Source organism: Mus caroli, unplaced genomic scaffold, assembly GCF_978045245.1.
Source record: "Mus caroli unplaced genomic scaffold, Mus_caroli_1 scaffold_3, whole genome shotgun sequence".
Lineage (NCBI taxonomy): Eukaryota > Metazoa > Chordata > Mammalia > Rodentia > Muridae > Mus > Mus caroli.
The window spans coordinates 18,202,143-18,215,030 of NW_028227258.1; the positions used below are offsets into that span (position 1 = coordinate 18,202,143).

At 39.4% G+C, this 12,888-nt stretch overlaps 1 protein-coding gene across 7 annotated transcripts in view; it reads left to right on the forward strand.

Moving 5' to 3' along the window:
• Bmpr1b (bone morphogenetic protein receptor type 1B) overlaps nucleotides 1–12,888 on the forward strand; it is a 335,320-nt gene extending 322,432 nt beyond the window's left edge. For all 7 annotated transcript variants that reach the window (XM_085835481.1, XM_085835483.1, XM_085835482.1 and 4 more), the window contains 3 exons: nucleotides 4,860–5,035; nucleotides 7,071–7,201; nucleotides 9,293–12,888. In XM_085835481.1, the coding sequence (XP_085691607.1) occupies nucleotides 4,860–5,035; nucleotides 7,071–7,201; nucleotides 9,293–9,418 (433 nt within the window). In that variant the 3' untranslated portion in view covers nucleotides 9,419–12,888. The remainder of the gene's footprint in view (nucleotides 1–4,859; nucleotides 5,036–7,070; nucleotides 7,202–9,292) is intronic.

The window sequence follows — 12,888 nt, forward strand, 5'->3', positions numbered from 1 at the left end:
AGGTCAGAGATACAGGCTTGGCATTGCAGTTTGAAGTTCAAATACAAGAAGGCATTATATATCCCATCAGAAGTATTAAAGCAGTAAGTGAGAAATTGTAAAATGGCTGGCAGAAATGCAGCTCTTCCTAAAAGACATTTGTGTTTCTATTTTTATTTTTTAAATTATCTTTAATCTTTTCTTACAATCCAGTCATTATCCCAGTCTACCTAGTTCCTCATCCCATTCCTCCTTCACTGTCTCCATGAGGATGCACCCCATCCTACCCTACCCTACCCTGCAAAGCCTCCCTTTTCCCAGGGGCTTCAACTCTCTCCAGGGTTAGGTGCATCTTCTCTCACGGAGGCAGTCCTCTGCAGTGTGTCTGGGGCCTCAGCCCAGCTAGTGTCTGCTGCCTGGTTGGTGGCTCAGTGCTAAGAGATTCTTGGGGGTCTTAGAAACACACATTTCTTGGGATCCATCTCAAGGGGAAGCTCTGAGAAATTTGCATCTCTAAACCTATCAGAATATTGAAACAATGGACTCCAAAGAAATGGGGATTTCTCTGGGAGTCTCATGCTGGGTAGAGAGAATGGCCACAGCCAGAGGAGAATTTGGCCTGCACAAAGTGAAGTCAAAGATTTTAACTCTTTGTCAGCATGTAGTCCAGGCCCGGGATGAGTCAGTAGTTGGTGAGAACCACACCTTGAAGAGTTACTAGTGAAAGACCCACAACGTGAGGACTCCCCCACGTTCTGACTCAGGAGAGGCGACACCCCAAAATCACCCACAAGAAACGGTCTTGCTGCAACTGCAAGAGGATTTTTATTCGAGAGCGTTCTCGGGCCCATGGTCATACACCACGCAGGGGTAGAGGACTATGGCGCGCCGAGTAGCTGAGTAAGGGGGTATTTAAAGGAAGAAACCACAACTCAAGGAAGTGGGGAGGGCGTTGTTGGAAAAATACCAAAGATACCAGTTAAGAGTCATAAGGAAGTGTAAAGTCACAAGAGTCACAGAGAATACCTGGTAATTGTTTTGGTTAACTCTCAGTTTCTAAGAGCCCCTAACAATAGCACATTTGCATGGCAGTTTCCGGTGTTGGTCAGGGTGACTTTCTTTGAATGAACACTCTTTGAACTCAGGAAGCAGGTAGGTGGAGGAAGGAATGTCGCTATCAAGGTATGATTAGCATACCTTGGAGCAAAGAGTCACAAAGGTTACATTCCCAAGCCTCGACCTAAAGGCCTAGAATTTTGTTACTTCTTCACTAGTAAGCATATCCTTGACTCTGTATTTAAATTAGATCTTACTCTCAATCTTACTGTGGGTCCCTGTGTTGGCCTCTGGGGTTTTCTGGATCTCTGGCCTTTCCAAGGTGTCCACCTAGCATATAGCTCCTTTTCCTATTAACAATTTGAGCCTTTACCCTCTGCATTCTTGTCTGCCCCAACCTGTCAGGGTTCTCAGGAGCCTGTTTCTTCTCTGGTATCCCCTCTTTATATTTCTCACACACCTATAGGAAAGCTTACCCCATCTTGCTGTCTGTAACTCCCTCTTGGATATACTTGCCAATGGATTTTAAACTTGCCTGTATTATGTATGCCTTTCTTTGTTCTACAAATACTATAACACTTTTATGAAACCACTTGTACATTGGAACATGAAATTTGGGATTAGATTAAGTCTTTGTTTCCTCAAAATAGTTCCAGAATAAACCACTCCCTGTTCCCTTTAAGATGAGATCTGTGATTTTAGCACTGGCATTATTAATCTTCAAATTACACGTGTTTTCTAATTCTACTTAAGTTTATAACCCCTTGGTACACAGACTAAGAAGAACAAAAGCGTGGTTAGGTCTCGTGGGAATATTAATTATGAAATTATAATTGAAGGAGACAATCTGTTCCTGTAATTCTCTAGAGCTTCCACCTCTGCCACCAGGCTCTGATTATTAATCCTGACTCTTTTCCACAGGAAAAATAAAGACGACATCCCCGCATTGTCTATGGGAAAGATAAAGACCTCATATTTCCTTGATATTCAAAGCAGCACCCACATATATGACAGAATATTTTGAGTTCTTGCTAATTTTATATAGTTTGTAAATGACTTTTTAATTTCATGGTCTTATGCCTGTAGCTTTCCTCAGTCCTTGAAATATATACTTTCCAGCCATTGATCCTGCCAGGTTATATTAAGTATACTTGTGTATATATAGTAACGTATATTTATATACATTTTATTTATGATCTATTATATACTCATTACAGTTGAATATTAACAGATGATAACAGCTTGCTTCCTTTTCTTTAGTATTTTCAACAGAAATAAGATGTGGAATATAATCTTTTTTGCTTCCCCCATTTTATTGCTTTTTTATGATTTGGTAATTCACTTGTGTGGCCCTTCCAGCATCTGCATAGGCTCTGTGGGGTTGGAGTTACTCTCTCCTTCTCTGTGCATGTTTCATAGTATATGTTTTTTTTGTGCCAACTTTGACTCATTGTTTTGCACTCCTGCATAGAGGAGGAGGCTGGAATAGGCTGAAGATCCTCAACCGCTCTGCTCCTTTCTTTCTCGTTGATTTTCTTCCGTGAACCTCTCTCTACCCTCTTATAAGCCTGACAACTTCTGAATTCACTTTCTTCCTTTATTCTTGTATACCCATATTCAATTTAATTTCCATTTTTTGTCTTAAAGATTAATAGAAGCTCATTTTTATCTCTGCTGTTACTTGAGAACAAGTATGATACTACTGAGAGTCAAAGAGAAGTCCCTTAATTACTTCCTTTTTATTTTTGAGATTATAATTTAATTGCAGCATTTCTCCCTTCTTGCCTCCTTTCAAACCTTCCTACATACCTAGCCACTCTCCTCCAAATTCTTAGGCTAAAAAAGAAGTAGAAAAACTACTGCTTGTGAGTATTTGTATATAGATATATATTCCTAATATAACCTTTGAGTTCATGTAATGTTACCTGTATGTGTGCTTTCAGGACTGACAGTTTGAATTAGATGAACAATTGGTGTGCTCTGCCCTGAGAACCACCTCTTCTGCTTCCAGCTTTACTAAGTTCCTATGTAGCTCTTTGTGTATGGTTGAGGCTTCATTGACTGCCCAGGTTTTCATGTTTCTTGCTATCTTCCTGTTCAGATCATGCTTGGGAGGGATGCCATCTCATCTCATCTCATCTCATCTCATCTCATCTCATCTCATCTCATCTCATCTCATCTCATGCTATTTATCTCATCTGGTCTGATCTTATCCTATCTTAGAGAATAAGAAACCTGGTAGAATCCAGGAGTTTCCTATAATGAGCTTCTTTGTTTTTCTAAATGTAGTACTTGAGACATTTCCTATTAGGTTAATAATAATCTTTTACAAAATCAATTTGTCCAAAACAATGCGATCTATCTGTCTAGGCAGATCAGCTTCATTTTATGTATTTTATATAGCAGCTTTAGATTTCTCTTTAAGTGCTGCTCTCAGCAGGCTTTGTCCTTCCCACTTCACTCCCCCTCCCCCTACTTATGTGATGAGTGAAGACAAACAGGCATTTGTCCTTAGGGCCACACCACATAACTATGGCACATATTCAGGAGCTAAAAATCTTTACATTGCCCGATTCTTCTAGTGGAACATGTTTGCTGCTACTCATAGGGAAGATGCTCTTCAGATACTATTGGCAAAGGAAAGGGAGGTGGAATGGCCTTCATAACTGTGCATGTGGGAGGGGGACTGCTGTCTTTGCAGTTGATAGATCTTGAAAACCTTGGTCATTTCTCTTGCATTAGTTGAGAGGGAAAGTGTTTAGAGAAGGAACAAGTCTTACTAGTGTCATTTGGTAGCAGTTACCTTTCAAATCTCCCCCAGAGAGGTAGGTAGCTTTACCACACATTCCCCAAACACTGCCTGGCCTCTCAGTTTCCAAAAGACACAAAGGATCTAAGAATTGAGCTGTCAAAAAATCTCCATCAACCGGAGCCACGATGGATCTCCAGTTTTCCTGATACTTTCTTGGATGTCCTAGTCTAAGATGATTCTTGTTTTCCTTTCTCAGTATATATTCTTGAATATATTTAGAGCCAATAATTATCCTTTTTCCTATATTATTTTTGTGAGTCTAGAACCTAAGACTCCATAATTGGGATGGGCACTGCATTCTTCTAATAATTAAAAATGATATATTGTAACATGCTCAGATAGCTGTCAATAGAATACCGCCTTTGTAGGTGTAGTAGGAGGAGAGGAGCTCCTCTTTACTGGTGCTTTGGGAAGTATCAGTTTCATACAGTGTGTTGGGCGGTGTTTTTCCATTAATTTCTAGCTGCCCTTTAAATAGGTTGCTGGCATACTTTTCTCCCTTATAAATATTCCTAAGACATTTTAGCCAACTTGGTATGTACTTCCCAGTTAAAAGAGCAAATCAATTATATTTAATGAAGAGAAAAAGATACTTTTTAGATATTTTCCTGATATTGCTTATTTTGTGTTCTGAGACAGGTTTCATACCTCAAATTCATTACACAGTTGAGGCTGGTCTTGAACTCCTTATACTCTGTCTCTGCATTCCAAAGGTTTCGATCGCATACGTGAACTACTATGCATAGCTTTCTATTAGATATTTAGCAATAATTGACAGTTTAAATTTAATTCTGTAGTAATATAATTTTATACACTGGGGCTTCATTCTTATTTACTTACACATGGTCTGGATGTTTAATCTGCAGAAGTTTAGCTTTTGACAAGAAATGTTTTTATGCGGAAATGTTTTGTTCCCTGAAAGCTTTTCTCTTTGAGTTGCCAGTGACAAGCTCGCCCAGAGAGCCACAGCAGCATCTCCAGTGCTGACAATGGCTCGTCTTCTTTCCCTTAGTGACACAAATGAAGTTGACATCCCACCCAACACCCGGGTTGGCACCAAGCGCTATATGCCTCCAGAAGTGCTGGACGAGAGCTTGAATAGAAACCATTTCCAGTCCTACATTATGGCTGACATGTACAGCTTTGGACTCATCCTCTGGGAGATTGCAAGGAGATGTGTTTCTGGAGGTAATAACGAAACATCTTTGAAAAGCTACTCACAGGAGATGTTTGCAAATCCGTTCTGATCAGAAAGGATTAAAGTTGGCACCTTATGCACAATATCACATTTTCTTTCCTTCCTCGCCTTCATTTCTGTTGATGTAGTCATAATCCTTCCAGGAAATACTTGACATATTAGAACCTCCTCTGCTGGCTGCCTCCTCTCGTTCTAGGGCCAGTGAATGTGCTCTTCCAGATTCTCTGCCTGCTTCCCCTGGCTTGTCACGTGACACCCTCTGCCTCTTGTTCTACCATCTCACTTCCCTTAAAAGTTCACCAGTAGTTACTCCCACACCCTCTCCTACCCCTTCCAGCTTCTCCTCACCCATCCCAACCCCCTGCTGCAATCTCCATCCTTCCTCTGCAGAGGTAACCTGGAGACACAGGAGAGTGGAGCACCCATTCCTGAACACTCATTTATTTATTTATTTATTTCCTTCCTTCCTTCCTTCCTTCCTTCCTTCCTTCCCTTGTTCCTTCTCCTTTCTGTTAAAATGAAAAGTTAAATGAAGTTAAAACATAAAAATTGTGTTATTGTTCATGATCATTTTCCCATAAGCATAAGAATTCCTAGTAAGGCCAGCTGCTTGGCGTACATTTTAGGAACCAAATTCTGATCCTCCACAGAAGCAGCAAGTGGCTGCAAGCATTCACTCATCTCTTCGGTTATATCTTATGTCTCATGTGGTTTGTACACCTAGCTTGCCTTACCATCCCTCAGTCCATCCATGTAATGAATTAACTAGAGACAGACAGGCTTTACTGTCAAGATGTATTTGGGTCAGTGTCTCTAGAGTTAGAAAGCAAATGCTCAAATGAAGTGAAGTCTGCTATAAGCTGGGCCCAGTATTTCATTACTTATGTACTGAGAGTACAGTGAATCCCAGTTGAAGAATAACAAACACAGATAATACAAGTAATAATGCAATGCAGTCATAGCCTGTTCACAAATGACAAACAGGCAATGAATATGAACTGCTCAAAGAAAAGTTTTGAATCATTGGGTCCCTTATATTTTATATGAGTTTGAATTTACATGAGTTTGAATTTACAAAAAAAGAATATAACACAAACCCTAGATTTTTGTCTGAATAAATCCTCAGTGAAAAATGATTATAGCTGGTGTTTGGTTTTGAGATAGAATTTCACTCTGGAGTCCAGATTGGCTGCACTGCACCACTATCAATGTAGTCCTGCCTGGATTTGAACTCGGACCTGTCATCTTTCTCTCTCAGGTTCCCTAGTACTGATAGGTATAAACCATCATCCTACTGAATTTAATGCTGTGACAGCTGATCTTATAACCGGATGTTTTCCCAATGTTCTGATAAAGGTGACAGCATTCCTACAAAAGGGGGTGGAGTCTGGGAGATTACCCAGGAACCCTCTCCATCACTTGAGGACAAGGGTTATTTAGAATTAAAATGAGCTATTAGACTGGATGAGATATGGAAAATTTAAAGAAGAAAATGAAAATCAGATAATTTTCAAACCTCAGATGAATCATGGCTAGTATTTTTGACTATACAACTTTTCAATATTGAATGTGCAAAACTTCTCATAACTAAACACAAATAAATGAATCTCACATTTGCTTAAGTAGGATACTCTTCCAAACTGCCGATGCTCTCGGTCTCACATGCCAGCAATAGAAGCAGTTACATCCGATTTGGCATTGATTCAAGACATGTCTTCTAGTTTTACATGGAGACTTAACATGGACTTGTAAAATATATCTAGCTCATAGAAATTGAAGATGCTTGTTTTACCAGCCTTTGGAATGTAACCAGGAGAGGACCTATGATAGGATGAAGCACTGGGATCTCTAGTAATTTTTTGTAAATCAAATTGTCATTTGGGTAAATGCTTTTCAAGACTTGCTTTGTTGCTAATCAGAACCCGTGTTTAAGAGCAATAGATTTTTTAAATTGAGGAAATTTGTATGTTAGGCATATTTTTACCAGTTCATAGAAAATAATATAATTAATAAACACATCTTCAGGTATAGTGGAAGAATACCAGCTTCCCTATCACGACCTGGTGCCCAGTGACCCTTCTTATGAGGACATGAGAGAAATTGTGTGCATGAAGAAGTTACGGCCTTCATTCCCCAATCGATGGAGCAGTGATGAGGTAAGGCTAGGCTTTAGGGAAGGTATGGCTGACTTCTAAAAATGCTTCTGTTTTGTCAAAAATTGTAATATGCATCACTGAAATTCATTTTGATGGTGACAGCAGTGCTGTCTCATTGTGGTATCTGTATAGAACGATCTGTAGTGCGGCAAATCTATTCTCTTTTTTTCCGATTTTATTTTGTCAATTACATAACATAGCGAATGGTCACGATTGAGCCTGTGTAACGTTACTTGAAGCGGACCTGATTTTGTTTCCTAGCTCACAACCTCCTGAGAACATTATTTTATACGTCAAATGTGACATTTGCATAACAGCTATTGTTTCCTTCTCGCTGTGTCTTCTAAAGCACTGTGGGTTTTATTTATTTATTTGTTCTGTTTGTTTTGTTTGTTTGTTTTGTTGTTTTTCTCTATAAGAAGTTCAAACCCTTCTTTCCAGAACTTGGTAAACAAGAGAAGGCTAGAGTTTCTAGACTGTGACATAACACAGGTGCCCTCTGCTAACCTACCTCAGGGTACTGGCCTCTTCATCAGCATTAGGCCTTGGGGTGAGAGAGAAGGCTTGTTGGTTAAGAGGGTGCACTCTGTCTGAAGTGGACCTGATTTTGTTTCTCTGCTTACAACCTCCTGTAACTGTAGCTCTAGGCAACATGGTGCCCTCTTCTGACATCTCTGGGTTCCTGAACTCATAGATATGTGCACTCACACATGCACATACAAAACACACAATTAAAACAGAAATATTTTTAAGTTTTGAAAATTGAAATATAATTTTATTATTTCCCTGTTTTCTTTTTCTCCCCAGACCCTTCACGTGAACCCTGTGATCTTTCTCAAATCCATAGCCTCCATTTTTCAAATTATTGTTTTACACACACACACACACACACACACACACACACACACACACACACATATACTTGTATATGTATTCCTAACTATATAAATACAACCTGCTCAGGCTGAATAAAGTTACATGTATGTGTATGAGTTTAGGACTGTCCATGAGAGTGGGAAATAGTCTTTCTCAGGGAAGAGCCCCCTAGTTGGTTATCAAATTGTATAGTGCGTATATATACATATATACACATATATTATATATTTATACTTGTGTGTATATGTTTATGTTTATAAATATATAAATACATTTTAGGTGTTTAATATATATTTGCTCAAAATCACAAATCTGTTTATTGTAAGGGTTTATATGCAAAGCCCAAATAAGTGGGAAAGGCAGGCTGTTGCCAGGCTGGATAAAGTGAACAGACCTGGACTTACTTTCTGCTCCAGTGTCTCTCCATATACCTTCCCGCATTCACTCTCCCACAACCGAGTCTCTGGCATGTCGGACAGTTCAGGAGGAGTTAAAGCACATTCTGGGCCCACCAAAGGCAGGTGCACATAGCACTGTTCATAAAGGCAGTGTCCATATAAATTCCGTCAACTGTGTCATTGGCCTGGTGTGTAGTTCTTGCATTGCTGCTTAGTATATGCTTTCTAAGAAGCCATGCAGAGAACATTTCGAGGTGCTGGAGTTATATTCTGCTGTGGTAGACTGTGGGTATTGGGATCATTTGAAAGCTCTTCACTGATGATTTTTAATGAAGCAAGAGTGTGCCTTGCAGCAAGAACAATTGGTGGACCATAGGTAAATCCAGGAGAAAGATTTAGCAAACCTATCCACAGGCCATTAAACTTGTTAAGTGGTACAGCCTTGTGCTACTGCTAGAGCAGACTGGCATGATTTAGAAATACCATGTTTCTTTGAGCAGTACAGAATTAGACAAAATATTGAAATACATAATGTGTTGTAAACAATCTAGAGAGGAGAATTCAGACCCACTGAGTATCATGTTTGTTTACCACTGTCGTTAAAGTCATTCTTCTCTTTCCTCGAAGCCTCTTGTCTTCTCTTGTCACCAGGGAGATGTGAGAGTCTGTGGGAGTCGTGATCCGTTCACGTGAAATTCAGTGTTCATACTTTACTGGTGCCTTAAAAATAGCTTCCACCAACCAGCTAAAAGCCAAACTGCGTGCCCTGTAAAGAGTACCTGTCTCTGACTTCACTCCAACGTTCTTTCTCTTTCAGTGTCTCAGGCAGATGGGGAAGCTTATGACAGAGTGCTGGGCACAGAATCCTGCCTCCAGGCTGACGGCCCTGAGAGTTAAGAAAACCCTTGCCAAAATGTCAGAGTCCCAGGACATTAAACTCTGACGTCAGATACTTGTGGACAGAGCAAGAATTTCACAGAAGCATCTTTAGTCCAAGCCTTGAACGTTAGCCTACTGCCCAGTGAGTTCAGACTTTCCTCGAAGAGAGCAAGGTGGACAGACACAGAGGAACCCAGAAACACGGATTCATCATGGCTTTCTGAGGAGGGGGAACTGTTTGGGTAACTTGTTCAAGATATGATGCATGTTGCTTTCTAAGAAAGCCCTGTATTTTGAATTACCGTTTTTTTTTAAAAAAGAAAGATACTTTAATTTTTACCAAAATAAAACAAATATTGTAGATGTTTGAAGGTTTATACAGCTATAGTTTAAATAATAACAAAAGGTCTTCCTAGAAATGTTCCTGGAAGTCAAAATGTTTTCTCCATTGGCAAAATACTCTTGCACTCTAGAAAACAGAAAAGCCTGTGAACATAAATTAGAATTTAACTTACTGCCCAACACACCTCAGACTGTTTGGGCCAGCCCTGCTCTGGGCCGCCAGTGCAGAGTGAATGCGCACACATACAAGTCCCACCTGCCTGGGACCACAGCTTGGACTCCTCCTGCAGCTTCAGCCAGTGTGAAACAAATGAAGGGTTGGTGTCACTGGTAGGATTATGTGTTGGTGGGTTCTTCAGAGCCACTCCTGCTGCTGAGTGTGTTAGGCAGCTCTTTCAGGCAATGTCTCCTCCCCACTTGCATTAAACACCAGCAAAGCTTTCTCATGAGCTGAGAATCGACACATGCCTGCTTTTGTGCGCATAAATCGGAAGATCAATATTAAATAAAACTGTCAGGAATGTAGTAGAGAGAGACAAGGGGATTTAAAAATGGAAGTGATTTGGGCGTGTATTATAAGGAAGACGTGTCAGTGAGGCAGAGCAGAGGCTGAAGGAGCAGCAGATACGTGGCTTGATCCTTCTATGTGCATAAGAACCCATCACAACAACACAGGAAAGAAGTGTGCACGTCACAGTTTGTATAGATATGTATAGTTTTATGTTGTCGTGTTGTCTAAATCTCTGACTTCAGAGACAGAGAGGAAACATCTGATCTGTCAGGTTAATGTCCCTACACTTTAAATTAAAAATAAGAAGAGGAAAGTTGATGAGGTCATCAAACATCATGGCTGTTGTGATTTCTTCTAGAGTAGATATATGGGTCTTGTATGGGCCTCTTATGTGGACATTTTACACCTTACAATTCATTTACTCTCATGTGCATTTCACTCCTAATTTATTCTGTTTCTCTAGTATAGAACGTACACAAAACATCTTGTGATTCAGTCCTGGGAGGTCTTAACTTTTGACTCTCTGTGCGAAATCACTCATACGACCAGTATTCCTTAGAAACGGTACGAAAATAAAGTGTAAAATGGCACACGGCCCTCTCAACTTTCTTCACATAGTTCCTTACTGTGTTTCTTCCATAAAGGTTAGAAATTTCGTACTTGTTATTAAGAAAAGTGGAAGTACGTCCTATGCCTTAGAAAGTGACATTCCTCCCAGATTCCTCCAGGGGGCAGTGTTTTCCTATGCATCTCACCACTGGGCGCTTGAAAGATGGAGACCTTAGGAAAAATTGACAGCTACATGAGAAATGAGGAAATGTCTTGCCCCTTTTCTGGAGTAGACGTTCATCTGGAAAAAAGTCCTGGAGCTCAGTGTCTTTGCGCTGTACCTGGAGTTTAGGAAATCTGTAAAGAAAAGCATCCCTCTGTGTTCTAATTCATTGTATGGTACTGCAGGGCCACAATTTAGTTTCCACTAAAATAGATTTACTCAGTTCTTAAATTTGAAAAGATAAAAACTGGTTGTTAATTTAACGGTCATCACATTTTGCTCTTACTGAGGCCAGTGCAAGCTAAGCCATCCAAGAGCCATTTCTCTGTTAAATTATATTTGCTACAGTTTTCCCATTTATTTCTGTCTAAGTATGGCAGTCAACTGAGCCTGGGAGAAAAACCTTATTGCCTCTAGACAGATCCATCTGTAAACACCTACGGAAGCATTTTGCCAGTTTAGTGGGTACATTTTGATTTTTATTTTCTGGGTTTTTCTTAGGTTTAAGTGAGGTTGTGGGGACCTCTTGGGTCAAACTGTATTTTCTTATTGGTAGATTTTAAAATGTGCGCAAATTTAAATCAGAATGTTTTGTGAGGAAGCTGTTGATGATTTAAAGTGTTCTAGATTTCTAGGGTTCCTGGGAAGAACGGGGAGCAATTTGAGTGTCAAAATTTCATCTATGTGGTTCATTTTCTTGCTTTGGGGAAAATCAACTGTTTATTTGCTAATTATTGACCTTATTTATTCAGTATAAACTTCTTGAAATTATTAAGATCCTTTAAAAGATCCACTCAGTTATTATGAATTTTCAATAAGAATTTATAATTTATTTATGAATATAACTTCTGTCTTATGAAATCCTAATTGATACAACTAAGTTGTTAAGGACTACCTGTTGACTTCCCAGTAATCCATGATAACCTTTAAACTTCTAGCATCTCAGAAAAATACATTTATTTTATTATTATTTTTTTCTCTAACTTCCTGCAAATTAATAATATAATTGACTGCTGCTTACCCTCAGGACTGTTTCAAAGAGCAAGATTTTCTTCTAACTTCTCTCCCCTGAAGGAATCCTAAATTATTAATTGTTAGATAAGCTTTATGTGTCCAAGTGTATGGTTGATGTGTGTGTGTGTATATAGTATATAAATACAGATGTATATGTAAATATGTTCATTCTGGAGTCTGGCACAACTCTAGTATGTGGATTAGAAAGTAAAATATTATGGATGGTAAAGTCCTAAATGAAGATTATATTTATTTATGGAAGCATGTACATTGCGAACTCCCACATGAAAAGCAGTTAAACAGTGTGTAGGACTCAGACAGCACACCCCGATGTCGCTCCTGCCCGTTCTTTATACTCCCCCAACAGAGAGCTTCTTAGGGGACATGCTGGACTTTGCTTCCAGGAAATTCGCTGGCACATTTCGATTGGTGTGTGGTCCAGGCTCACGAGTCCCTAAAAGTCACTCGTTTTCAGTTTTCATGTTCCTCAGGCCAACCATATTCATCGCACTTCTTGGTTTAGGGATGGAAAGGCAATGAGAATACATTTTTTTTTTAACTTGAACATGTTTTGGTGGTTACACCATCTCAGAAACTCCCAGTCCCATAAAGAGTGGAAAGGAAAGGGGCTGTGTCAAAAATGATACAATTTAACAGAACTGACTGTTATTAGAAACTAATGCCATAGATTTTAAGAGAAAAATTGGTAATATTTAGGGGGAGCAGTTCTTTTCTGTCTGTTTCAAAACAAGACTCATTTGTGTTCTATCGGGGAACCAGTGCCTTATGGAATTTGTATATACTGTAATTATTCAGGGTTAGGGAACAAACAGTTGTATTTGTTACAAATTGTGTATGACTTGTTTTCTTATTTCCCTCAATAAAATGGTGTCAT